General features: G+C 38.8%; 1 protein-coding gene across 5 annotated transcripts in view; it reads right to left on the bottom strand.

Annotated features, from left to right (window-relative positions):
* csnk1g2b (casein kinase 1, gamma 2b) overlaps positions 1–26,967 on the bottom strand; it is a 51,812-nt gene that overhangs the window by 7,594 nt on the left and 17,251 nt on the right. For 3 of the 5 annotated variants that reach the window (XM_030131902.1, XM_030131905.1, XM_030131903.1), the window contains exons 3-9: positions 22,342–22,411; positions 11,511–11,659; positions 10,491–10,725; positions 7,564–7,649; positions 4,880–4,964; positions 4,638–4,786; positions 1,689–1,772 (exon numbers count right to left, since the gene is read on the bottom strand). In XM_030131902.1, the coding sequence (XP_029987762.1) occupies positions 1,689–1,772; positions 4,638–4,786; positions 4,880–4,964; positions 7,564–7,649; positions 10,491–10,725; positions 11,511–11,659; positions 22,342–22,411 (858 nt within the window). The remainder of the gene's footprint in view (positions 1–1,688; positions 1,773–4,637; positions 4,787–4,879; positions 4,965–7,563; positions 7,650–10,490; positions 10,726–11,510; positions 11,660–22,341; positions 22,412–26,967) is intronic. The other 2 variants (XM_030131904.1, XM_030131906.1) reach the window with 1 other exon arrangement.

Here is a 26,967-nt window from a genome sequence, read left to right as displayed (position 1 = left end):
ATTAGTTCGAGATCATCTTGTAAATATTCAAAATGGAAAAACTGACTCTATCAGAATCCAGAGGGATAAATTTTATCATATTTGGGACAAATGGATCAAGTTTGTATCCTCTAGCCACCTAGAATTTGTAGCACTCCTCTAAAAATGTCCTTTTTTTATAATCTCCCTGTATTTATTCTTTGTTTTATGTTTTTCTGCATAAACATGTGTAATGTTTAAAGAACCCAGAGGTATTGTAACGCTATGATTGTTTTTAAGTGAGAAATACTGAAACTGTAAACACCCAGTTCATGTGTTTTTTTTCACTTTTGCATGTATAAAATAAGAAATACGAAAAGGGCTCTAATAGATAACATCTGTAAATGAAAAAAAAAATTAAAAAGCCAGCCTTCTTATTTTCTCTTTACATGTCATTTTTCACCTGTTTATTGCTCTTCTACTTATGTTTTCTCTGCTCTTGCTTGTATATCGCTGCTATTAACAGTAAAATGTCCCCACGGTGGGATAAATAAAGTCAGATCTCATCTCATCTTGTAGCTGAAAACTGTTTTGTTGTTTACATTTACAGACTTTATACATTACTACTGTATATTTTGTAAAATATTTAATTAAGAATTTGCACAAATCCTCTAAATAAAAGCACAAAATAACCAAATAAGACACGGTCCTTATCATAGTTGAACATATAATACACATTACACACTATACGGTCACATCTGTGTCGATACATGGATTCCAAATGATGAGCTTCAGGTCTTATCGCACAGCCCTACTTATAACCCCCAACAAAAACAACCTCTGTAACTGCAGACACTTGTGTTATTCGATACGGCCGGCTGTACAAACCAGGATGTTACAGGATTTTACAGTGGTGTGCATGGTACAGTAGGCGGTGCTTTACGAGCTTCATGGTGGCGAGTTGCTACCGAGCCAATCGCGTTAAATGGAGGGCAGTAAAAAGAGGCTAGAGTCCACAGTAATAAGTCAGTCATAAAATCTAATGCACTCTGTATTCTGTACGACTTTACTGGAAACAATGAGTCAGGCTCAGGTACATCAATGTGATCTGTAACATGATTTGAAATAACTGAGCTGTTGTTCAATTCTTAACCCTACGACTGAAACTCACAAAACAAGGCTCGGATAGCATGCCAATAACAGGAATTTAAAAATAAAATAAAATAAAATATGAGTCTACACTTTGTCACACACTAAGCATATATGGCTTGTCATTACTGGTATGAACAATGCGATCTGCATTTTCAACTCATGCATGCAATGACTGGAGCTTAGAGTGGCAAGGTGTGAAGAATCAACTGAAGCTATATAAAAAAAATTAAAAATAAAAAAAAAAGATGCTTTGTTTCACAGCTGGAGCAGCAGAGCCTCGTGGTAATGTATGTCGGCTGATTTACTGGCATATTATGTTAAAATGTTCTTGTCCGACATATACTTTTGAGGAAGGAGGAGTTAAACTAAACACAGGAACATGAATGGAGGAGAAGTGGAGCTGAGTAGCAGCCATTTTTCTCCAGGAACTTGGTCTCGAGTTGGACACAAGAGGAAAAGCCCGGCAGAGGAACCTGAGCGACAGGGCTGGCTGGTTGGTTGGTTTTGGTCAGCGACTGGGTAGATGTGGGGGTGGGAGTGGGTGTGGCCTTTGCTGTGTGATGATCAGATGACCTCACCTGGTTTTTGGTCTGCTGTTGTGCTTTGTCTCTGCTGCTGGGCTGCAGGGGCGTGTCACTGGGGATGGGACCAATCGGTGTGGGCTGCGGGAAGCACAAGGAAACGAGCGCGGCATCAAAAGGAAGAAAGCACACATATCGGATACTGTATATGACTTTTTTATATCGTCATTGTTCTAATTTCCATGAAAAGAGCTGAAAGAAAAAAGAAAGAAAAAAAGAAAGCAGACTCAAAGAAATTATAATAGAAAGGAAGATAACACCCCCCTACCCTAAATGATTGGAGAGACATGGAAGAAATTCACAACGCGGACAGACTTCCTTATATCATAAGACTACAGCAAGCAACATGTGAAGATTGATGGAAAAAAGTGGACGATATACAGGAAGACAATTAACACTATGTTCGAAATGTTTGTGTTGTAAAATGTTAAAAATCAAACAATAAAATATAAGTAACAAAAAAAAAAAGAAAGGAAAATAACAGCACTGAAGTCAGTACTTGGTGCATGAAATGTGTACAGTACGTCAGGTTTTCTGTAGGTTTCAACAAATTTCAGACCTTTATAAGATAATTATTAGAGGAGTTTAGACCTAGATGTTTCCTGATGCTCCTGACATCACAGGATGATGGCAGACATCTGCCGGTGACTTTTTTTTTTTTTTACTTAATTCTTATTAGAGTTTTTTATCAGTACAATACAATGTACACACTCAGATACAGTTCAACAAGTTTCCCTTCCTCCCTCCCAGCTGCACGTGCACCTCCACAGGCAATACAGGATGGAAACTAAAGAAAACAACAACAGTCACAGCAAACAAATAATGTCCACTCCAGAATACAAGCCCACAGGTACAGATCCCAGTCAGAAGCAGGATGATAGCACCTTAATACATAACATGAGGTTATGCATCACCAATAAGTATTATTGCAGTAATAAATGCAACATGGGTTCCCACCTTTTAGTAAAGGTGGTTTTCTGAAGCCTTACTGAGAACGTGATCTGCTCCATTTGATAAATATCCCAAACTTTTTGAATCTGTGTATTGTATGAGGGAGGTTCTGGTTTTATCCATCTGATAGTCATAGATTTTAAAGCAGCACTGAGTAATATATTCAAGAGGTGTTTATCTGCCCTTCTATCCAGACCTTCAGGTATTACTCCCAGGTTTTGTGGGATGATCATTTTAAAAACCTCCCTCCAAAAACACACTTAACTTACGACAAAGCCAAAACATGTGGGTGTGATCAGCTGTATAGGCTCCGCAATTCCTCCAGCAGGAACTGGAATGTGGAGGACCCATCCTGGACACCATTTCCGGCGTTCTGAAATATCTAGTAATTATTTTCCATTTGAATTCTCTTCATGTATTAGAATTTGTAATCAGATGTGTCTCTGTACGTGCGTTGCGTGCCGGTGGCTTTTTATCATGGTTTTATATTTTTTTACATCATCCATTATTATCTTCTTATCTGGATCATTGGGGCAGCAGCCTAAGCAGGGATGTCCCAACCTCCTCCTCCTCCTCTTCCAGGGGGACACAAGGTCTTCCCTGTCAATCCATAATCCCTCCAGTTTCATGGGTCTGCCTCGGGACCTCCCCCTTACAGGACATCCCCCGAAAACCTCAGCAGGGGCGCACGCTAACCAGATATTCCACCTCAACTGGCTCCTCTCCACATGGAGGAGCATCTCCTGAATGGCCGAGCTCCTCCAGACACCCAGGAGAAGTAACTCATTTCCACTGCATGCATCAGTGATCATGTTCTTTCCGTCTCTACCCACACCTTGTGTACAAACGTAGAATAACCCTTAGGGGTCTGAGCCTATTTTGGCCGTTTGAATACTTTTGATTTTGCCTTTATATACTATAAAGAAATGTTTATTATACCCATGTTTGGTATCTTTTTTTTCAGCACAACTTCATCTATCTCATCTGCCTGTTATTTTTTCACTTTAACCTACTATATTAACACAAAAGGCCAAAAAACACACAAAAAATATAAAAATCCGATTTGAAAAATGTACATAATTTATTGCCTAAAAAACACAAAGATGCTTAACGAACCTTTTCAAAGACTTTAAAAGTGAATATTGGTTCCAGATACAAGGTATATAAAATCAAAATTGTAATAAATTAAAACTATACTCAAATATTTGACAAAGAAGCAGATCCCCCCCCCGCCCCCATCCTCCCAGTTTCTCAGTTTCTGCATCCGGTCTGGGTGGGGTTATTCTCACCCTTACCTGCAATGCTAATGCAGTCTGTGGATTAGAGTCTGCAGATTCTGACGGTTTTTTCCGTTTTGAAAAAGGACAAAAAATAACGAAGGTATGGTCAGAAACATCAGGCCTGCCCCACCTCATTTTCATACTTTTACTCACGTTTATTTACTCCAGGTTCAAAACGTCATATCTCCGGTTGTTTTGCTCTATCAACATCAAATAAAAAGTGGAAGAGTGTTTCAAGTCCGCACTTTCGAATGCAATTGTCGCCAGTGGTCTAGGTGATCGACTTCCGACACTACGACGTGTTGAAATTGTCATGCGATTGAGTCACGGGGCCGTGACCGTGGACCCTTAAGGGTTAATCAGTAAATCAAATAAATAAATCAGGTTTGTTATTTTTAAAGGAACTCAACTGCTGTCGACTCCGATCTTGTTGAACTCACACTTAAAACTGTTATCCCTGGGCTACTATAAACACATAAGATATGCACTCACGTTATATTTAAGGCATGTTAAGGCCTTTTACTAGATTTTATTTTAACAGGACCTGCAGAAATCCTGCTTTTTAACAGTCACTATAAAAAGATCTGCTATCAGCCAATTACTAATGATTAAAAAGGACCAGCAATAAAGTGACAAAGGCCATTAAATTTGTCCAATCATGAGATTTCAGAGTGGGAGGGTAGGAGACAAAGAGTGGGTGTGAAGAGGGACTCACAAGTGATTTGCCGACCCAGTCATATTCATAGTCAAAGACGTAGCCGTTCCTGTCGAACAGATCAGTGAAGAGCTTCCTTAAGTAGTCGTAATCAGGCTTCTCGAAGAAATCCAGCCTCCTCACGTAGCGCAGGTAGGTGGCCATCTCTTCTGTAACAAACCACAGTATATTGTCAAATTTCATAACTGACTGAGAAAAAAAAAACCAAACCCTGACAGAGGAAACCGTGTGGCCGTACTGACCGGGGAAGCCTTCACAAAGCACTTCGATCGGCGTGGCTCGTTTGGTGTCCCCGATTTTCTGATACCTCTCCTTCAAAGTGTCTGCCTATGGAGGCGGAAAACCAAACAGAAAACACACATTAAAAAGTACATTAATACAGCATTAAATGAAAAGGTACATTTTTCATTTTGACCACATACAAAACAAGAATGGGTTTAATATCAAGTCATGTACATGCTTTCCTTCATTCCCAGGATGATTCTTGGACGATGACAGATACTGCAGCATTATTTCCTGGATAGAATGACATGCTTTGTCTATCTGCGTTAACCCTGTGTGTGCCAGTCAAATGGAATCACTCCCCTCATTCATTCAAACAATATCTCACTATTATTCTGAACATGATAATGATGCAGAATCTGACAGGTATTCTGTTTGGAGAAAGGATTTTAGCTCTTTATCAACAAAGCATTTACTGACGAAGACATGTGAGCTATTCTGATATTATCACAGTTTAAACAGGACATGAATACAGTGGTTTTGGACTGTGCCAGTGCATCTCTGTTGTACGTTTTAGAACACACTGCAACATAAGTACAGTCGACTGGAGTAGGGATAAATATCCTCTCTGGTGCAGATGGATGCTCCAAAGACCACATTACTGTTTGGAACAAGAAACACACCTATCTTTTAACATTTACCTTTAAGCAAGAGAGGATATCAGCATGTTTTTGGACATGAGCAAATATTGAAAATTTGACCTTTCCAAGAAGGTGTACTGAGGAATGAAAATGGAAGCTGTGTTTGTACAGTGAAACATCTGCCACCAAATGAAAACTAGTTTTACTCAGGGTCTGCACGACCCAGTGTAACAAAGAATATTAAAAGAATGATAATGTTCATTAGCTATGTACACAGCTTATCATAAATTATGTCTTTTTTGGGGGAATAAGGGCAAAAAAATGGATATGTTGAGCATGTAAATGCAATCAGTAAAAGGAGACAATCATTTACAAATGACAATGAGTCATTTTCAAGCATAAACAAACAGTAACAAAGAAAAGTGCAATATCACAATAGTTAATAATTAAAAAGTTTTCTGATTATGGATGATTATTTGACTAACACATTGTGACAAATAAAAATAAAGGAATGATGAATAATTAAAATGACATGTTAAAATACAATTAAGTATAGACCACTTCACAATAACTACAAACAACAGGTAAGTAAAATGATTAAGAATTAATACAATTAAATGTAAGGGTTATTTCGTCTTCAGCTGTAGATATTCTCTGTTCAGCTTCAGTGATGCGTCCAGTGCAATCTTTAATTTCAGACTGAACGTTTTTTATCGCTGTCATTATGCCATCCATTTTAATGTGAAAATCTTCCTGAAATGACTGAATGGCTTTAACTATGTCCATAGTAGAAGGGCTTTCCATGTCCATACCATAAATAGTAGAACCCTCACCCTCTAAATCCAAACCGCTTTCCTTGTTGAGGCCATCCGTCATCTTATCTTTTCCTACTTTTTTTGACATAATTTTTTTTTCTTTTAGTTCTTCCTCTTCTTCTTATGTTTTAAATTTTGTCTCTACCCTAGCGTTGTTTCAGATTTTTTAGGCAGGATTTTCAGTAAAGCAGTGGAGCACTAGAAACATGCATCTGTTCAGAGTTCCACCATGACCAGAAGTCCCAAATGTAAGGGTTCTTAAAAACACTTATAAGTACAGGTTTGGAGGTTTATGATCTACTTTCTAAAACTGCCAAAAGCTATGAGAGTACTTCATACTTTATGCAATGTGTGATGAGTTTTATGTCTTTTGTCATTAGAGACCAGACTGAATTCATCAGATCAGACAATATTCCTCCAGTCTGATGATGATGATGTTTCTGATGTATTTTATGATGTATTTTAACTGCGGTGGATTAGCATAAAGAGATAGGCCTGCACAGCTGTAAGCCGTCTGAAGTACGTGGAAATGTTCACGTACACCTCAGTCCTACTTTGATGCACACTGTCATGTTTTGTGTAGGTGAGAACTTGACTTGGCCCGAGTCGCCCGACATCCTCCACAGTCATACATCCCTCACATTCATCTAACAAGAGCATCCTCCCACATAGCAAATGTTCAGATGAGGTGTCTTGTCTTCCAGTCAATTCGACGTGCACCTTCCATATTTCTGCTGTCAACAAGGCTCTGGAAACTTGATTTAAGATGCTCGAATCTGCCCTTTGTAAACATCATAATGATTCTTTTTTGTTTGTTTTTTTTCAGATTCAGCATAAAGTTTCTTAGTATTCTGTTCAGGTACAAAGCAAGTTCACGAGTCAAACTTCTGTTGCAAGTGACTGTTGATGGTATAATGTAAATAGAAAAGACAGTCTGTATGATGCAACAGCAGCAAATTCATCAAAGGGGTGTGAACAGAATCTGAGTGTGACTGAGTTAGGCGCTGCTGTTGTCCTCTCAAACAGATTCCAAGTTCAACGACATAAACACATACATCAACAGAGAAACCTTGAAATGTTACCAGTGTTTTCCTCTCTGTCCATAAACTCCTGGAAAAGATACTGTCCTGATGGGTATAGCAGAGGCTACATCTTTGAGCTTAGTATTAAGAGTATTACAGCAGTCTGTTGTATATCAGTGTGTGCCAACGCTCTATGTGGGTGATGTCAAACATTGTTCTTTAGTACCTTTAGGCCTTGCCAGGGAAGGCTACCTCGGAGGAAGTACATAAACATGTGACCCAGCGCCTCCAGATCATCCCTTCTGCTTTGCTCTGAAATAGACGGAACAGGAAGAAAATCACAATCAAATGTGAGAAATAAATTCATGGCATTATGGACTGTATTTATGTAATGGCAAATTATTAATTAAATAGATCTGCAATTATGTAGAAAAAGCTCTGATGCAGTCATACAGCAGGGGTGGAAAAGCAACGTCCCACGGCAAGTCTGAAACTAAATATTCAAGTAGAATGACTGCTTCCAGCAATAAGCCCAGTTGAAGTTTACATATTGCTGCAAAGAAGCTACAAATATTACAAAGCGGATGATTCATACACATCTAGAGGACAGGATATCTATCCAAACACCAGAGTTTCAAAGATATACGTTAACTTAAAGGGTACCTTAATTTATTCTGTTCATTTTACCGATCATAATACACACATAGTACCTAGCATTAGCATTAGCAACAAGTGGTGCCAGGCACAACAAACCCTGCCCCTCACATGTACTGTAGCTTATTTCGGCATTGATCCAGCTGATGTGTGCTGTGTGTGTGCTCATGTCAGCATAGACAAGTTTCAGCCATTGTAAGTAAATGGGGGGAAAAAAAAAGATTTTAAAAATTCATTAAAAATTTTAAACTTTGACCTACTTTTCCCAAAATGTAATCACATCTATTCTGGGTCACTGGCAATGTACAAACCCAGTTTGGTATGAGTTCAACCAGTAGTTTTGCTGCTGAAGTGTTAACAAACAAGTAAACTACGAAACAAACCAAACCAAAAACAATACCCCTTGCCTCCCCTTTCTTTTTTTTTTTTTGGGTGGGGGGGTGGGGGGGTATTGTTAGATAAATATTAGGAACTGTGAGCTGCCATTGAAGGACCTCAGGTACTAACTCCAGATCTTCATCAGTACCATCATCAGGGGCACCAACAAGAAAATGAACCTATATATACTATATGTATATGTATATCCCCTTCAGAATTAATTATAAGACAGCCCTGATCACATCCAGTTGCATCCATAGTAACACCCCCGACTACCTCCAGGACCTCCTCACCCCTCACACTTCCACCCGTAGTCTCTGGCCCAACAGCACCTACCTCCTCTTCCTCCCCCCCAGAACTAAACTTCAGACCATGGGAGACCGGGCCTTCTCCTCTGCTGCCCCCCCATATCTAGAACTCCCACCCTGACCACCCCAGAGCTCCTCAGTCACTGGACTCCTTCAAAAAGGAAGTAAAAACATTCCTGTTTAGACAGGCTTTTTATGGCCCACCATGATGCTTTGTTTTATTTGCTTAGTCTTTTATTCCTGATACAGTATTTTATTTTCTATTGGACTGTCTTCTCTGTCGCACTTTGAGATTCCGCTGAATGAAAAGTACTTCATAAATGCAATTTTTATTATTATTATTATTATTATTATTATTATTATTATTATTATTATTATATGTATGCCTTTTTAATGTTTTTTTTAAAGGTGTTACCAATTCAGGATCCATATGCATTTGATTTATTTATACTCACCCTTTCTACTCATCTTTGTCACTGTGTTCTGTACTAATGTGTTTCTCAAAATCAATACTGATTATTAGTGATTGAAGAGAGTGATGATGAATATTTACAGACCAATACACTGTACATTTGCAGCAAAAAAGTTTTAGAACTGCTAAAACAGAAGGTACATACATACATGCATAAATGTTCTTTAGTTAGCTCAGTGGTGATAGTCTATTACTCTATCTGATGACTACAGGGACACAGAGGTGGATGAATTTAAGCCAAATGAGCACATTTTTAAGTTAGTTCATTTTACTGGTCTGCCGTCGGCCTATCGCCAGACGATAAAAGTATCCATCCATCAGACCACAAAGGGTTTTTATTTTTCCTTCTTGATATAAAGGTCATCACTTCATCACTTTACTGTTTTGCAAATTTGTCTGTGGTCTGTGTGATTTATGGCCAGAATTGTTTGACCTTTCAACACCAAATTCTAACCCGTTCATCTTTGTGCCAAATTTAAAGATTTCTCCTACAGCATATTTTAGGAACTTTCACAGGAATTTGCTACAGCGTTCACAAAACCCTGAAGCATAAAAACCTGATCAGTTTTACATGAAGGAGCACTTATCAGTAAAATCACTGCCTGAAGAGACTGGTTTGAATGAGGCCCCAGGAATTAAACTACATATAAATCTAGACAGTAGAGAAAATGCTATTATATTATCTATATATCAACAATGTGGAACTGAAAGGATGGAATTCTGCATTTTCAAACATTTCCCTGTGGTCTACATAAACTGTAAATGCTCTGCTCGGGTCTGAATTCATTCATTCAACTCCACAGGTCCATCTTCAACCCTATTTCTAAATAATGACACCAGAAAGGTGGTTTTGAGCACTGGCCCTTTAAATGCACATGACCCCACCCCCTTCAGGGTGTTGATTGTGCTGCTCTGTCCTGTTCAGCCACTTGTGTTCGTTAATACAACCAACAACTGAAAATTTAAGGTAATCAGCTTGAAGTTTTGACAAATTTTCAGTTTTTACTACAACCACTGCTACTGACAAACAATTATGGCGTACTGGGAAAAATGTTCATCAGAAGTCTTGAACTTATATGTGCAAATGTCGTGACTTAACTAGTTATAAAACATAACAAATTAAGCAGGAATTAAAACAGGTTGTAGAAATCCACTCGATTTTTGCCAGAATGAATATAAAGATGTCTTTGCAGCACCTGGAGGGTTCAAATTCAAACTTTATGAACTATTAGGGTCCAAATACACAAATAAATGAACCAAAGACTAATAAAAGTGGGTTTAGCAAAATATGACCCTTTAACCTTGAACTAAACTCCGCCTCTGTTCCTAAACCTTCCTCACCTTTTCCCAGATGTGTGTTGATGCTCATGTAGCGTGCCGTCCCAGTCAGACTCTTGTGCTCCCGGTAGGGGATGTGTTTTTTGGTCTCGGGGTCTATGTACTCTTTGGCCAGACCAAAGTCGATGATGTGGATCGTGTGTTGCCTCTTGCTTCCTGGCCGCCCGACCAGGAAGTTCTCTGGCTTCACGTCTCTGTATATCAGACTCTTGGTGTGGACATACTCCATCCGTGTTATCTAGCGGCACAAAACCGGGATTAGTTTTTAAAAGACTTGAAAAAAATTCTGCATGCGCTACTGCCTTGAAATAATGGACCAGATGTTATAAGACATGGATGTCAAACTCATTTTAGTTCCGGTTCCACAATCAGACAATTTGATCTGAAGTGGGCCGGACCAGTAAAATAATAAAATGATAACCTATAAATAATTACAACTCCAAATTTCTCTTTGTTTTTGAGCAAAAAAATAAGATTAAGAAAATATTTACACTTACACATTATCCCAAAAAAAAGATGAGAATAACTTGGAAAAACTGAAATTTCTTAACAAAAATAAGTGCAATTTAAACAATATTATGCCTCAATTTATCATTTATGCATGTGCATTACAAACCGGATCTAAAAAAGGCACAAAATATTGTTAAAACTGCACTTAATTTTCTTTAGACATTTCAGGTTGTTCATATTGGTTCCAGTTTTTTTACATCCTTTTTGTTTGGATAGTTTGCAAACTTAAATATTTTCAGACTTTAATGTTAATTTTTTTTGCACTAACAAGACAAAAATTTGCAGTTGTCATTATGTATAAGTCATTATGCTATTATTTTACTTGAGGTCACAATTGGTCTGTATGTACCCCCTGAGATATAACGAGTTTGACACCCTTGATTGTTAATATCTTCAGTGTAACTTTTGGGCTTTGCAAATTTATCCCACAGGCCAGACTTGAACCTTTGGCGGGCCGGTTTTGGTCCATGGGCACACATGGGACATATGTGACATATTCTGTAAAACTCTTACCAGCTGTATGGCTATCATGAGGACGGTCTTGAGGGAAAAGGTGCGGTCACAGAGGTCAAACAGGTCCTCTAGACTAGGCCCGAGCAGCTCCAGCACCATGGCATTATATTTCCCACAGGGACCAAAGTAGTACACCTGAGGAATTCCCTCTGTGGAGACAAACAAACAGGTGAGTTAGAGGGTTTGGAGTAAATGAAGAACGGCTCCATTTTTGGCATCTGAAGTGATGATGACCTAAGTTGTGAGAAACATTTATATCTCCATAAACAGCCACAATGATGATGTCAGTATCAGAAACCACAGAGCTACAGTTCTTTAAACTTGAGGTCAGTTGACAAACAGACAAAAAAGGAAATTGTAAAATCCGAATGCAATTCTCTATTGTTTAAATATAGAACTTCTGTAGAAATGCAATGATGCTGGTGATAGTCAGACTATTATGACGAAAAAATGTGGTGAGAGTATTGTTTCTTAATTTTTTGTTTCTTAAATTAAGTTAAGAGACTTTGTGATCAGTAGAAGAACATGGGAATATATAAACTGTACTTCATCCTGCTCTTTTTCAAATGTTTTTTCTTTTTATTTTTTTTCACTTCTTGTTTTGGGATTTTTTACCTCCACCATGGGTTTTGTTTGTTTGTCTGTCTGATAGCAAGATAACTGAAAAAGTTATGGACGGATTTGGATGAAATTTTCAGGAAATGTTGATACTGGCACAAGAAACAAATGATAACATTTTGGTAGTGTTGGGGGGGGGGGGGGGGGTCCTGCCTTGGCGGAGGTCTGCACTCTCCCAGTGCTTTTTACCTCCGCCAAGGAGGTTATGTTTTTGCCAGGGTTTGTTTGTTTGTTTGTCTGTCCGTTAGTGTGCAACATAACTCAAAAAGTTATGGACAGATTTTGATGAAATTTTCAGGGTTTGTTGGAAATGGGATAAGGAAGAAATGATTAAATTTTGGTGTTGATCGGGGGTGGGGGGGCCCACAGGGGGGCCCATTTCCAACAAACCCTGAAATTTCATCAAAATCTGTCCATAACTTTTTGAGTTATGTTGCACACTAACGGACAGACATACAGACAGACAGACAAACAAACAAACAAACAAACCCTGGCAAAAACATAACCTCCTTGGCGTGGGGGGGCCCACAGGGGGGGCCACTGATCAGCCTTGGCGGAGGTCTGCGCTCTCCGAGTGCTTCTAGTCTAGTTTTATATTAAAAAAAAAATAAAAGAATAAAAAAATAAAAGTTCTCATTAAATCTATTAATGATTAAAATCCTCTTGGTAGTGTCTAAAAAAGCCATCACATTAAATGGTGTAAAGAAGACCCCCCTACGCTAAATAACTGGAGAAATTCACAACATGGAGAGACTTATAAGACTACAGCCAGTAACATGCGAAGATCAATGGAAAAAGTGGAAAATATACAGGACGACAACTGACACTATGTTCTAAATGTTTGTGTTTTAAAATCTCAAAAAGGAAACAATAAAATACAAGTTAAAAAAAAATAAATCTATTAATGAAAATAAATTCACAAACTTTACCATTTCATATAAAAATGACCCTGTTATTTCTTAAAAACACAAACATGGAGAAACTTAATGCAGAAAGATGTAAAGCGTGCTTTAAATGTTAATCATCCTGCCCATTTGTTCTGGGGCAGGGAGTTCAGTGACACTTCAGTTTGCTTCCCTTGAACAGGTTTATCAGAAACAGGGCTGGTTTACGGGTTCTTTTCATCTAAAGCAGGATTAAGTGGAATGCGTTTTAGCAAAACCCCGGCCGAACGTGAGCAACGCCACTCTCAACAAATGTCAAGAGTCATTATATCTTTTCTCCTAAAAGCCACCACACCTATTTCGTCATATTGTGTGTGTGACTTCTGAAGAATGTGGAAGGATCAACCTGACACCGTCTGCTTCGGTGTTTTTAGATAGGGGCAAAGCCGAGGTGTGGCCAAGCTGTGTGTCGACTATAACAGAGAGAAGAAGAATTAATAATAAATGTCACTATAGCAAATGATGTCTCACAAATTTGTAGCTGTTGATTCCATGTCTGCCGGATACAGAGTCAGTTTTGTCACAATAAAATGAAGCGCTGAGGTCTGTGAGGAAGTGGTATTGCGCGTCATAAACAATCTTGCAAACATGGAACACCTCACTGATTAAAAAAAACAAAAAAAGATACTAAACCTGTGTCATTTGTCTAGTGTCTGATATTATTGGCCTTTTGAACCGCTAAAGGCTTAGCATCTACATCAAACACCACATCAGAGCTTGTACTGTATTAGGATGTGCGTGTGAGAGCTGGAGATTAAAAGTGAAAGCGACATAGACAGATAAAGAGAGACTTTTAGATAGAGATGGAGATCAAAAAAAGGGAACGCCATCGAGAGACTGAGCTTGCACTTTCAAAACTTTGCCTGTGTGAGACATAAGAAAAAGGAGGTGAAGAGGCGTAAAACCCACAGATATTCATAGTAGGTGGCTGTCAGCTGCAGGCCAGAGGGCATACTCAAACCGACACACCTGTACTCCCATGTACACACACACACACACACACACACACCCAAACACACACACACACACACACCTGTCTACATTTTAGTGTTTAGGATTTGCCTGGTGATGATGCCCAAGACAGATGAGGCAGGGACAAGAGATCACTGGAAGGCTGACTCATCAAAGCTTGGCCCAAATCTAGAGGGCATCCAGAGCCTAGTCATCGCAGCGGTACACGGTGTATTATCATCTGCTGCTGGTGAGTGTGAGCAGAGACTGGTGCGTGCAGCTGTTGGGCCTGAAAGCACTTTTTTTTTTCGGGGTGGTTTCTGTAACTTGTCGACAAAGAGCTGCGCTAAACAGGATTTCAGTGGGATTTATTTGTTGTGTTTTGTGGGTTGAGTTCAACGATGGAATTACTCTTCGATGTCAAAAACACTTCGGCGTAACAGAATAATCTAGCAGGATCCAATAACAATTTTATTCTCTGCAACAGGGGTGTCAAACTCCTGTTACTTCAGGGGCCACCTTCAGCCCAATTGGATCTCAAGTGGTCCGGACCAGTAAAATAATAGTACAATAACCTATAAATAATGACAACTCCAAACTTTTCTCTTTGTTTTAGAGTGAAAAAAACTATAATTACATGATGAAAATATTTACATCTACAAACTATCCTTTAAAAAACCAGCCTGAAATTTCTTAGGAAAAATAAGTGCAATTTTAACAATATTTTTGCTTCAGTTTATCATTTACACATATATATATTACAACTTACAAAATGCACAAAACATTTAATAAGGTAGAATATTGTTAAAATTGCATTTACTTCTCTGAAAACATTTCAGGTTGTTCATATTTGTTCAGGTTATTCACATTTTTTGGGAAAGAATAGGTTGTAAAAGTAAACATTTTCATTATGTAATTTTACTTTTTTCACAGAGAAAAAACAGAAAAAATTTGAGTTGTCATTATTTAGGTTATTATACTATTATTCTACTGGTATGACCCTCTTGAGATAGAACTGGTCTGTATGTAATACGTAAACTAAAACAATTATGACACCCTTGATTGCTAATATCTTCAGTGTAATTTTGCATCTCACAAATTCATTCCAAGGCTGGACTGGACCCCTTTGTGGGCCAGTTTTGGCCCAGGGGCCATATGTTTGACACTCCTGCTCTACAATTGCTATAGGCCAAGCATATTATTCCAGGAGTCCAATTTGTCTCACTACAACTCAATAAACTCACTGCTTACCACGCTTCCATACTTATCTACAGACTCCATTTGAAGGTATGTTTAAAAAAATACATTTCATAGCAGCGTTCGACATGATGGGAAATATTCTCGATCTGACTTTAAGGCAACATCAGCGCTGCTCTGACCCCCGCTGTCTTGACAATTTGAGACAATAAAACCTATTGTATCTGCAGGCGGTCCTTCTCGGGCGACACAGTAAGAGGGGAGGCTGCATCATGGCAGCTGAAGACAATGTTGCCCTGCAATAAAATGTCAAAGCAAAAGGGCCAGAGTGGAGAGGGCTTCAGGAGAGCAGAGAGCAGAGGAATCGAGGGAATAGAGAGGAGAGGGAATGGGTATTAAAGATTTAGATTAAAGAATGGTGTGCGCTGGAAAAAGGAGAAGAAGTGACTTCCATTAGGCCCGGTGCTCTGGAGATATTCTCACAAGGCTGAAATGTGATCAGCGCTCAGGCTTGCAAAGACTGAGCCTGGAGCTACGAATGCAACATAGCTCATAAGTGAAACAATCCTACAAGACACCACAGGGCTGAAGGTTTGTGAGGAAGATAAACAGCATTTAAGAAAAAAAAAAAAGAATGAGAGAGAGAGAAAGTTGTATCAGACATTCTCAGCTTTAACCTTTGTATCTCAGGATACAGTGATGATTAGGGCTGATTTTGAGGAAACTGGGGCATTGGCTTTATTTTTTCTGTGAACACGTGCATGCAAAATAAGGAACCATAATGTTGCTGAGCGTTAGAGCAGGCTAAGTAAGTTATCCATCAGATGGACTTGAGTTAGTCTGATCATGACTCTCTGTGGGTTGGTACAAAGATTTATATATGCAATTTCCACAATTGGCCTACTTCTCCTTACTGTGTACTGGATGTACTGACTTTATGATGCTGAATTCACACATACATCAAATTATTATATCACAACTCCCTACCAGGAGCACAATTTCACCTTGTATATACATCCTATAATACCTGTATATATCCATTATATGCTGTACATATTTCTTTCATCCATATTATGTAGTTGGCTTTGTGTACATTTTTGTATTTCTTTGTAGTTTTGTATATTTTTGTACTGATATTTTTATACAATCTTTTTTGCACTTTAAGGGCCTGATTTACAAACATCGCAAATAACGGGTGCAAATTTGCTTGCTCTCGCTAACAAATGTGCATGCTATTGATTTGTGTGTCGCGGGTGATCAACTAAGATGGCCTGCGCAAATGAAAACAGGTACAAAGTCTTGGAAACCGGCCTATTTAAATAAGGATTTTATGTGCGCTACTGGTTGTCGTCATGGAGACAGTACGCTGGAAAAACTGCTCTGGGACGCACCGGCACTAATGGCCACTGTGCGCTGGAATGTTCCAGATGCAAGGAAATGTAATGTCGCAAGTAGTTTTGTCATAGAAGGTATTGCATGACTCCGCCTTGTGACTGGCCCCAAATCATCCCCTAGGTCAGGGGTATGTAAATCTGGTCCTCGAGGGCCGGTATCCTGCATGTTTCAGATATTCCCCTCTTCCAGTACACCTGGTTCAATTAATGATCAGCTCATCATCCAGCTCTGCAGAAGCCTGATAATGATGGAATGGCTGCCAGCTGTGCTGGAAGAGGGAAATGTCTAAAACATGCAGGATACCAGCCCTCGAGGACCGGATTTGAATACCCCTGCCCTAGTTCATCTGGAAGTCCTAAAATGGCATTGCTGGGTAGGCGATATGACTTATACAATTTACTTTTTGTTCCGTCATTCCAAAAATGTTGACGCGAGCAGAACAGATCGGTTCTCTATTTGCATTTGGTTGGGCCTATGCCGCCTCCTCGCCACAACAATTGCAGCCAGTTTTGCGTGAAGCTAAGCCAGCTAAAACCAGCCTTTCAGACATGCTAAATATAGATGCAAAATCAGCCAACGCAATCCGTTTCAGGTTTGATAAATCACATTTCAAGTGCTAAATAAATATTTGCATTTACCCCTTCCAATAACTTTGCACGTTCTGCCAGAAACACCCATATTGCATATTCATCAAGGCAAACTTGCTAAATGGGTCGCGTGAGCTATTTAGCTCATTTGAGAAACGCAATCCTTGGTGCGTCCTGTTAGTAGATAAGCTTCAATGTGTTTTTGCATGTGCAGTCAAGTTTGCGCACATTTTTACGCGCGCAAACCTTTAGTAAATTACACCCTAAGTGTTTGCTCCCAAAAAGGAAATAGAGCTGCTAAAGTGATTTCGCCTACATTCTTTCTGTAACAGTGACAATAAAGTTCTATTCTATTTTATTTACACAAGAAGTTTTACCTAGAATAATCTCATCACAACTAAATCCAAAACTGTCAGATGATCAATGTGGCAGACATAAGATTGTTATCAGACATGGTGATTCACTTGATGATTCATGCTGATTTAATGGTGGTAATAACACATCACACTTTGACTTTACTTGTGACTGCAAAAGCTGAGTATATCCAATAGAGTAAATCATTATTTGGCCCACAAATTCACTAAATAATTTTAATTATGAGTTGGTACAGGAATATACTACGTAGTAAAAGAAGAGGAAGGTTCTGACAGATCCACTTCATTTTATACTAAACTATACAACCTGTATCACCAAAAACATGTGACAGAGCAGACGCAGAGAAAGACAGGACGATAAGTGACTGGATATTTACAAAATTAGTGAAGTTGGAGGCAGGATACAGCGAGGGCGTGTTCAGGACAAGAGAGAATTAACAGTGTGTAGATAAGCTCCTCCTGAGGGTTAAGCGCTGAGCAGTCCACGCTGACATATCTGAGGCTCTCGGGTTGTGCAGGGCTAACAGGGTCACATGGTCCCATTTAGCCAAGATGACAACAGAAATAGATTTTTAATCTATTACCTCGATTCCTCTGATGTCGGACTGTCAAGTGAACTTCTCTGTCATGCAACTGTGTAGTGGAGAGTCAGAGTCCTGACAAACCCTCATAATATAAAGACAAAAGTAGTGTTTTATTTGGATTGAGAAAGTCAGGGAAATCTATCAGATGGAGCAAATAACTTGTGCACTTAGAATTCAGGAAGAGTTACGCATGAAGGAATGGAGTCCCATGATTAACCTTTTAATGCAATAAGCATTCAGAAGTGGTCATATACATGTATGTTGTTTTTGGGGTTTTTTTTTGTCTCTTTATAGTGTCATTCATTTTTCATTTGTGACTAATTGTAATCAATATCTATTGCAGATATCCATTTTTTTTTTCATTTATGCCATATGGGGATGTTTGATTAGATAGATGTTTATGTTAGATGTTTATGCATGTAAAATGTCTTGTATATTTATATGAGCAAAATTAAATAAAAATTATTCACTCATTCATTCCTCTTCTGAACCTGCTTTATCCTCACTAGGGTCATGGAGCAAATAAAAATTAAGTATAAAAAAAAAAGGTAGTGTTCTGTGACATTTAATTTTCCACTCAATGTACATTAACCTGACAACGTTGTGATTTTATGTTTTATGTCTTCAAAAAAAAAAAAAAACCCAGGACAACCCAGCTGTCATCCGAGCTAAAACAAAATTTATCCAGGAAATAAAACAAAGTAAAAGCACAATAAAATGACACATAGAAGGTACAGATCGATCAGCCATGGGGCCATTTGTGATGGTCGAAAGCCTTTAGGTTTCCTGTTCATTCACAGTCATAGACATAAAAGGGCCTGTGCCTATATAGTGTTTTTTTCACTGTGTTACTAGTGCTGAAAGTGAGTGCTGTGCTTTTATCACCCTACTTGTGTAAGCTAGTCGATCATAGAACAGCGGTCAGGGTCCTGATATGTTGTCATAGAAACAAAACCCACGTGCTGCACTTTTTCCCCCTCCTTTCACAGCACAAACACTTCATCCTAGAGCTCTGTACCGGGGAAAAAAAAAAAAAAAGCTAAACAGACACTTTATGCTATATGGCTCTAATGTACACCCTTAATCTGTTGTTCTTTGTCTTTTCCATTTCCATTCTGTAAATAAATACTACAGATGCTATACTTTGTGATCCTGATAAGATGTGCAGATCTACCTGTGGTACTGGTCACATTATACTGTAAAACCAGGAGAGAGGTTTCATGCTTCAAATATTATAATATAACACAACGGCATCATCTTAGCTCTCATTATAATCCTACCTATGCATTCTTGCTGTCTATAGATGCATACAAGGACGAAGGGTTTTTATTTTTTAATAGATTTCACAATGTTCAGCGAATAAAGATAAAGCGGGAGGTAAGTAGTGGTTTCAGTCGAAGAAACGATAGCCAGAGTTTGATATACCAGAGGAAACAACAAAACGGAGGAGGGAGTTGAGTAGGAAGTAGAGAAATCCTGTGCCATAATCAGTGAAAATCAAATAAATGATGATAATTGCACTGACTGCTGAGTTTATGTTATGACTGACGATGCCACAGAGATGACCCTCCTGTTGGATATTTCTGTGTATTCAATCAAAGCAGCACACAATCAGTGAGGCAGACACGGATACTGGGATACTATGGAAGCAGTCCAAGTAGACACACCATAATGGCCTGACTGCTTGTAAAGGGCCATCTATAAATACTCAAGGACTGCCCTAATGCCCCACCTCCTTATCAACAGTGGAGGGCTTTTGCTCTGGCACAAGGAGCCAAGAGGCTGGCACGTGTCACTAAAATAGACCACAACACACACACACACACACACACACACACACACACACGAACAGGGTTGAGAGAGTAGAGAGGATCTCTGCTGGAGGATAGGGCAACTGAGTCACAATAAAAAACAAAAACAACAACAACTAGGGATGTAACGATTACCGGTATAATGATAAACCACGGTACAATTGCAGACGGTTAGTATTACCGTTTAAATTCTAATTATCACGGTAACCGTGTTTGATTACTGCACTTTCAGGAGAAAAAACCCTATGTAAAGATCTGCTTTTATGTCAAATATTTGAGTATAGTTTTAATTTATTACAATTTTGATTTTCTATACCTAATATTTGGAACCAGTATTCACTTTTGAAGTCTTTGAAAAGGTTCATTAAGCATCTGTGTGTTATTTATGCAATAAATTATATACATTTTTCAAATCACATTTTATATTTTTTTTTTGTGTTTTCTGTCCTTTTATGTTTTTATAGTAGGTTAAAGTGAAAAAATAATAGACAGATGATATAGATGAAGTTGTGCTGGGAAAAAAAAGATACCAAACATGGGTATAGGAAACATTTGTTTATATAGTATATAAAGGCAAAATCAAAAGGACAGAAAAACGGCCACAATAGGTTCAGACCACTGAGGGTTAATATTTGAATGTTTCTGCCAAGAGAAAGTACATTGTGCCAATTATTTTATTTGTTTTTTTTTTGTTTGCTTCATTTTTTTCAAAATATAACTTGGTTAAATTCTTTCAGTGTGTGTATTAGTACTTTTTAAACATTTTGAGCACAATTTCAACAATACCATGATAATAATGATAACTGTGATAATTTTGGTCACAGTAACCATGACATGAAATTTTCATATTGTTGCATTCCTAACAACAACGCATGATCGCTGTAAATGTATTTGTCGATTAAGGCCTGTCTGGTACAGGTGACAGGTGAGTCGAACTGACAGGCAGCGGGCCAGTTCTATCTGACACATCCAGCCCCGGTCCCTCCCAACCATCTGACTCCCACCAACCTTCCCCGTCTGTGATGAGCTGACCGACCACGCACCATCAAAGAGCTGCTGCCCTGGTGCCACGGCTATGCATCACGACACATTTACGGGCAGAGCAGGAGGACAGGAGGGACCCGACTGTCCTGCGGATGCGGAATGATAAAGGATGAAGCCAGTTTTCAATCCCAGATATAAAAACTGCTGCGAGTCAGTCTTCCCAAGAGCTGTCACCACACTTAACTGCAAAAAGTAATAACTCCAGTCTTCTTCCTGTACAATCACTTCCCTCGATGCATCCTCGTGCAATCACTTCCAATAATGTGCGATAACCCTGCATAATGTGAATTACGTGCAATAAGTTTGTGCAATAATCCTCCTCTGTTCTTGCAATGACAATGCAATTTTTATTCAAACATAAATGCACTATTTTTATAGACTTACTCATAAATATGCATACTGTTAATATTGTGTCTATTCATATTTTATGTCTATTTTTATTTTATTCTATTTTAGTCCTATTCTTACTTTACTTCTTGTAAAAATGTTATACTCTAATTTCTTATTTTAGTTTTTGTAATTTTACATTCACTCTATTCTTATTTTCTTAAGTACTGTTTTTTTTATTCATATTGTTGCACTGACTGGAGTAGGGCTGCACAATATTGGAAACAACTGACATTGCAGTTTTTTTTAACCCTGCAATATATATTGCGATATGAAAAACTACTCAGGAGGATATAATAGCTGTGTGGTGCAGGTGTAAATAGTCAAACAAATTAGTTGTTTCCTCTCGTTGTGGCGACTGGTGCAAGACACTGTAGACACAGAACATGTTTCATTATCATCCTTGTAGCCACAATAATTCCAGATAACTGACATTGCTTTCCTTTTTGCCACCAAGTGTTCGTTTTCGGTGATTTTCTCTTGTTCGTTGTTCATTTTTCAATGTTGTTACCAGCGACTCACTCCATGTGCAGGGGCGTGGTCTGCTTTGGCAAACTGATTAAGAATGACTGTGATTGGTGGATGGCTGCACACAGTGTGCGTCAGGTACCCAGGTTGAAATTAGATGAGAACACGTCGAGTTCATTTGCTTCCTCCTACATTGCAGGACCTTGCGACGTGACTATTGCGCACACGTACATTGCGATGATGATGCTCAAACGATATATTGTGCAGCTCTAGACTGGAGTAGCACTCCTAATTTCATTGCACACACAATGACAATAAACACAATTCTAATTCACATATTTCACCTATACAACCAGATGGAAACCACAACCACACCACAACCTGTCTCCTTGAAGCTGATTCTGTGCATCATATGGTGCTACGTCCATAAAGGATAGATAAATAGATAAACGCAGTCTGCATTTCTCTTACCTGCATTTCCCAGCTGTTTGTAAAATCTATACTCCAAATGGAGCTGTGGCGCCCTGGACTTAATAGGTTCCTGAAAGAGAAAAGAGAGCAAAGGAAGACTGTTAAATATAACATATCAAGTACACACAAATAAAGGGTCATTTAAAAAAAAAAAAAAAAAAAGACATCAGTCAACTTCTGACAATGTTAAAGAAATATTAAACTGCATTAGAGATGTAAACTCAGAACTGTATTTATAAACCCTATTTCCCAACATTCCTTTTTATTTGAAGCCATGTATACTTGGGTTAAAACTAGGACTTGTTCAAAGTTTTCCAGAACAGCAGGAGGAATTATGATTCCCACTTTTATGTCTTTATCCGCTTTACTGAAATGGCTTTTGCTGATGTGTTGATCATATCCAGTCCGTCATATTGTTGAAATGTAGGTGCATTTGTCTTTGCGACACAAAATATGGGCTTTTAGTTTGATCATACATTTCCCACCCGGCCCTGTTGGCTAGTTGATTTGTTTACAACGCACAGAGCTGACTAAACAGAAGAGAGACCGGGTGTGAAAATAGAGTAACTGTACGAGTCCTGAATGAGACATGTTTTCTGAACATCCAAAACACGTACTTAAAACCTAAATATACCATGTTGTTAGCCTCATAGCTTGATTGCATTAAGTCATATTTTTTGCCAAATTGTGAAATCTGTGTAACTCTACCGTCCTAACACTGCTGCTTCATTTTGCATTCATTGGCTATGACCTGAAAAAAGAAGCAACTTAGGCGATTATGCTATGAGGCTAACAATATATAAGTTTGTGATGTCATCATGTGCTAACATTTGCAAAGTCTGGTTGGTTTCCTACATCTGTGGCAACAGCCACAAACTGCTGATTTCTATAAGCCACAAAATCATGATTCCACCTTTATCACAGCTCTGTTACTACCTCCAGAGGTGTTACGCAACCACGACAGAGGTGGGACCAGATGATCCCACTATTCCGTTTACACAGACATCATTCCGTAATAAAGGTGAAATATTCCTGGAACAGAAGTGCTGTACAAAAGGGGCTAATGTAGATGGTCAGATATTTGTGATAATCCAAAAACTCGCTCTCAAGTTCTTTAGTGCCTCTTTTCTGCTCCTCTACCAGTACTGAGTGCAACAACAGATACTGTTATCTTAGAAATAAAGTCACCTGGCTACGAACACAACACACTACTTTATGTAAACATACAAGCATCTGCAAGGAACAAAGAGAACCTTCATTTAGAAAATGTTTCATTCAGAATAATAGTGATATACTAGTGTGCAAGTGAAAATAAACTCTAAGATAATTACTGTTGATGGAGAGAAACTCACATTTATAGAAAAGCTCTTTTGAAATGTGTTATACATACAGCTTTCATAGAGTGAATGAAATCAGAGACACACCAAAGAGCTAATGAGTGTTTTAAGAAATGTGCCCCTAGGGGAGGATGAAGCTTGTGAATGACAGCTTTGCATACACATCACCATGATTACTCTGGCCTGCAATTAACTTGAATACCTTCAATGTTTTACTTCTTTTCAAGCCTAATAGAACTTTAATTAAGTATTAGGTCAGACTAGTGGGATGTGAGGGGATAAAAACCAGTTCCAGCTGGTGAACAGCAGGCTTTTATGATGACATGGCTGATCACATCAACCCACCAGGACATACTGTTCATTATATCGCCAGCTCCAGCTTTACAAACCTAAAATGTAATCTGATTAACCCCACTGTCATAATGACAGGAGCATTATAGACAAACGTGAGGAGGACAGAACAAACACCCAACTTAATTCCTTTCCTTAATCTTAGCTGCACCACAGCCTGTCTTCAAAATCCTTGTCTATTGTAGCACTGCACTGTCAACTGACCCTGGCTTTTACACCCGTGACTTCACATGTCAAGCTGATCAAACAACGTATGGCATACCTGACATTATCAAATATGACAAGAGAAACCTTTTAGTCTGTAAAATGAAGACGCTGGAAACGTATGAAACCATCAAGTTTGCTTTCTGCACAAGACTGTAACTCAAAATATGTGCCACTTATGTTTATTAATACAGAAACAACTCCTTGAATGGTGTTTGAATAAGATTTTATATTTTCGCCATCGAGGTACGACATGTAAGATTTGTGTGTGCTCGTTTGCTTGGATGAAATTTTCTGCTTGGCACCAGTCATTTGTTGATTTCTATATCAATTTCAATTTCCACATCCATGATAACAGGCTGTAAACTGATTTCTTTGCAGAGTACTTAAGTTAATTTTTCCTGTGAAAATATTTATGCTTAGCCTACTTTGCAGTTCCTGAATGCCTCTTTTCTGCTCCTCTGCAGCAACAACAGTGTGCAACATCATCTCCTATTGGCTATAAAGTGGAGAAGGCTGACATCCACTAAAAAGTTTGGGCATGTCAGTGGCATCTCACTGCTCCTATTGTGTGCTATGTGCTAAAGCTAGTGGCCAATGCTGATGCTTGATACCATGTGTGTATCAGGAAGGAGACCTATTTTCCCCACGGGGATAATAAAGTGAGTTAATAAAAATATGACTGCCACTAAACAGACTATAAAACAAACTTTACATGAGCCCACAAGCCTGTGCAAATCTTACAGATTGAACCTTGAACCCTGTAAAGCTGTGCTCAATGTGCGCCTAATTTCAATTCCAACTGTATAAACTGAAACTTGAAAGGGTGTTAGCTCCATTACTCTTTTTAAATCAGAAGCAGTGTTTATCTTTTTACTACCCGGGCAGCTCACAGGGCTGAGCACGCAAATTATCAACCATGTTCAACATGGAGAGGGACTTTCCTGTTCTCCGTTCGATAGGAAGTGTCTGTGATATCACTTCAGTTCCCACACAAAAATAGTTTTAACAGCGGCGGTTAAAAAGTAGTACATCCAAATCTACACTTCAAAACTATCCTATAAAAAAAAATGCTGGTAATGCACAGACACTGCATTACCTTGCTTTAAATGTAAAGTAGAAATTATTCAGTTTGCTTTTCTTCGTGATGATGCAAAGACGGCAGATTGCCAGAGAAGTTAGTGCACATGTAGGAAGAGCCCGGTGGGGATTCAGGAAGAATACGGCAAGTAAAAGAGCAAACGGCAAAGGAGAGTGAAAGACTGTGGGAGGAGGACACGTGACCAGTCTGGGAGGCGGAGCGGCGGAATACTGAAGCATCATCCACCTCCCACATGAACATGGACAACGAACACGTCTCACACAAGTCAGGCCATGCCTTGGAGGAGGGGGGAAGAAAATATAAAATATATAAATAATGAGTCAAAACAGATGGCACCAAACCACAGGACCTTTAAAACAGCTTACAATAGGAAACAGAGGCTTATGGCAGCTTTACGTGCTTAAGAGTCATCTCTTTTCCCAGCAGATGGGCTAAGCTATGGCTGTGTAAATGACCAGGGCCAAGCTGCAAATGTCTGATGTAACATCTTTGCATATAACAAGGATTTTTCTCAGCTTCTGGGTAAATCCATTTTTCTGGGATTCTTGGCCTTCCCCCTTTGCTGCACCCCCAGGAGAGATTCCATAAAAGAAAACCGTTTTCATATATTGTCTATATTAACTATAAGCCCACACATTGATTGCAGTGAGTATTTAGTATCTGAATGCCCCTCATCTCACCATTCATTTGCTTCTGCTGCTAAAACATGAAAAGCCCTGGTTAGAGTCAAAGTCAGATTGTCTGTTTTTGGACTTTTTGGTTAGGAGAATGACAACTCTGGTCTGAAGAGCAGGTGACAGTAGAAATGTGAATCTTCAATGGCCTCAGAGTGAGATTCAACTACCATTCAACACATTGATGGTGATTTGGTCAGAAGATCATATGACGATCTTTTGAGGTAGAATCACCATCCACAATTTGTCTTATATGAATGAATGACCAACCAAAGTATAAACTTTCCTCAAATTTCCTCTTGTTTCTAGAGGCTTTGGCTGTGTGTGACAGCTTTTTGTTGTAGTTATCTGACAAGAGAGTCTTTATATAGACAATGTCTAGATGAAGTAAACACTATACTGTTTTTTTTTTCTTTTGCATGTAGCTGAAGGTTTTTCAATAATTATCCAGAGATTTCTAATGAATCAAACATGTTTTCACATTTACATAACCCTTAGGCATCTGTGACTCAGTGCACACTGGATTTCAGAAGCGGGACCTGCAACTGACAGATTTTTTGTAATTCTTTGTCATTATTTTTTCAGCAGCAACAAAGCAAAACATTACGCAAACTCTGCAGGTTAATGCAGACTAACCCTGAACACTTTAGACGCTTAACTATTGCTATAAACGGACTGAAATAAACCCACTAGCCTAGTGACCTGTGCTAGTAAAATTAAGATGGTAACACTACAAAAACAAAATGTGAATTATTTGTCTGTCATCACAAGTACAGATGTGAATATTCACTGGCTTCATTGCTTCTTCATTCGATTATGAAGTCTGCATTGCAGCGCAATTCTCACAGAAAAAATGTCCACCTGTCTAGGTGACAACACAGCACCTAAACCCGGTCACCATCAATAAAAGACGACGAAATGGAAGACTGTCGCAGTCATCCATCAGACTGACACTATC

The sequence above is a fragment of the Sphaeramia orbicularis genome, chromosome 4 (genome assembly GCF_902148855.1).
Source record: "Sphaeramia orbicularis chromosome 4, fSphaOr1.1, whole genome shotgun sequence".
NCBI classification, from domain to species: Eukaryota; Metazoa; Chordata; class Actinopteri; order Kurtiformes; family Apogonidae; genus Sphaeramia; species Sphaeramia orbicularis.
Note: the sequence above shows the minus strand (reverse complement) of the source record. Positions and strands in the feature narration are given on the sequence as shown.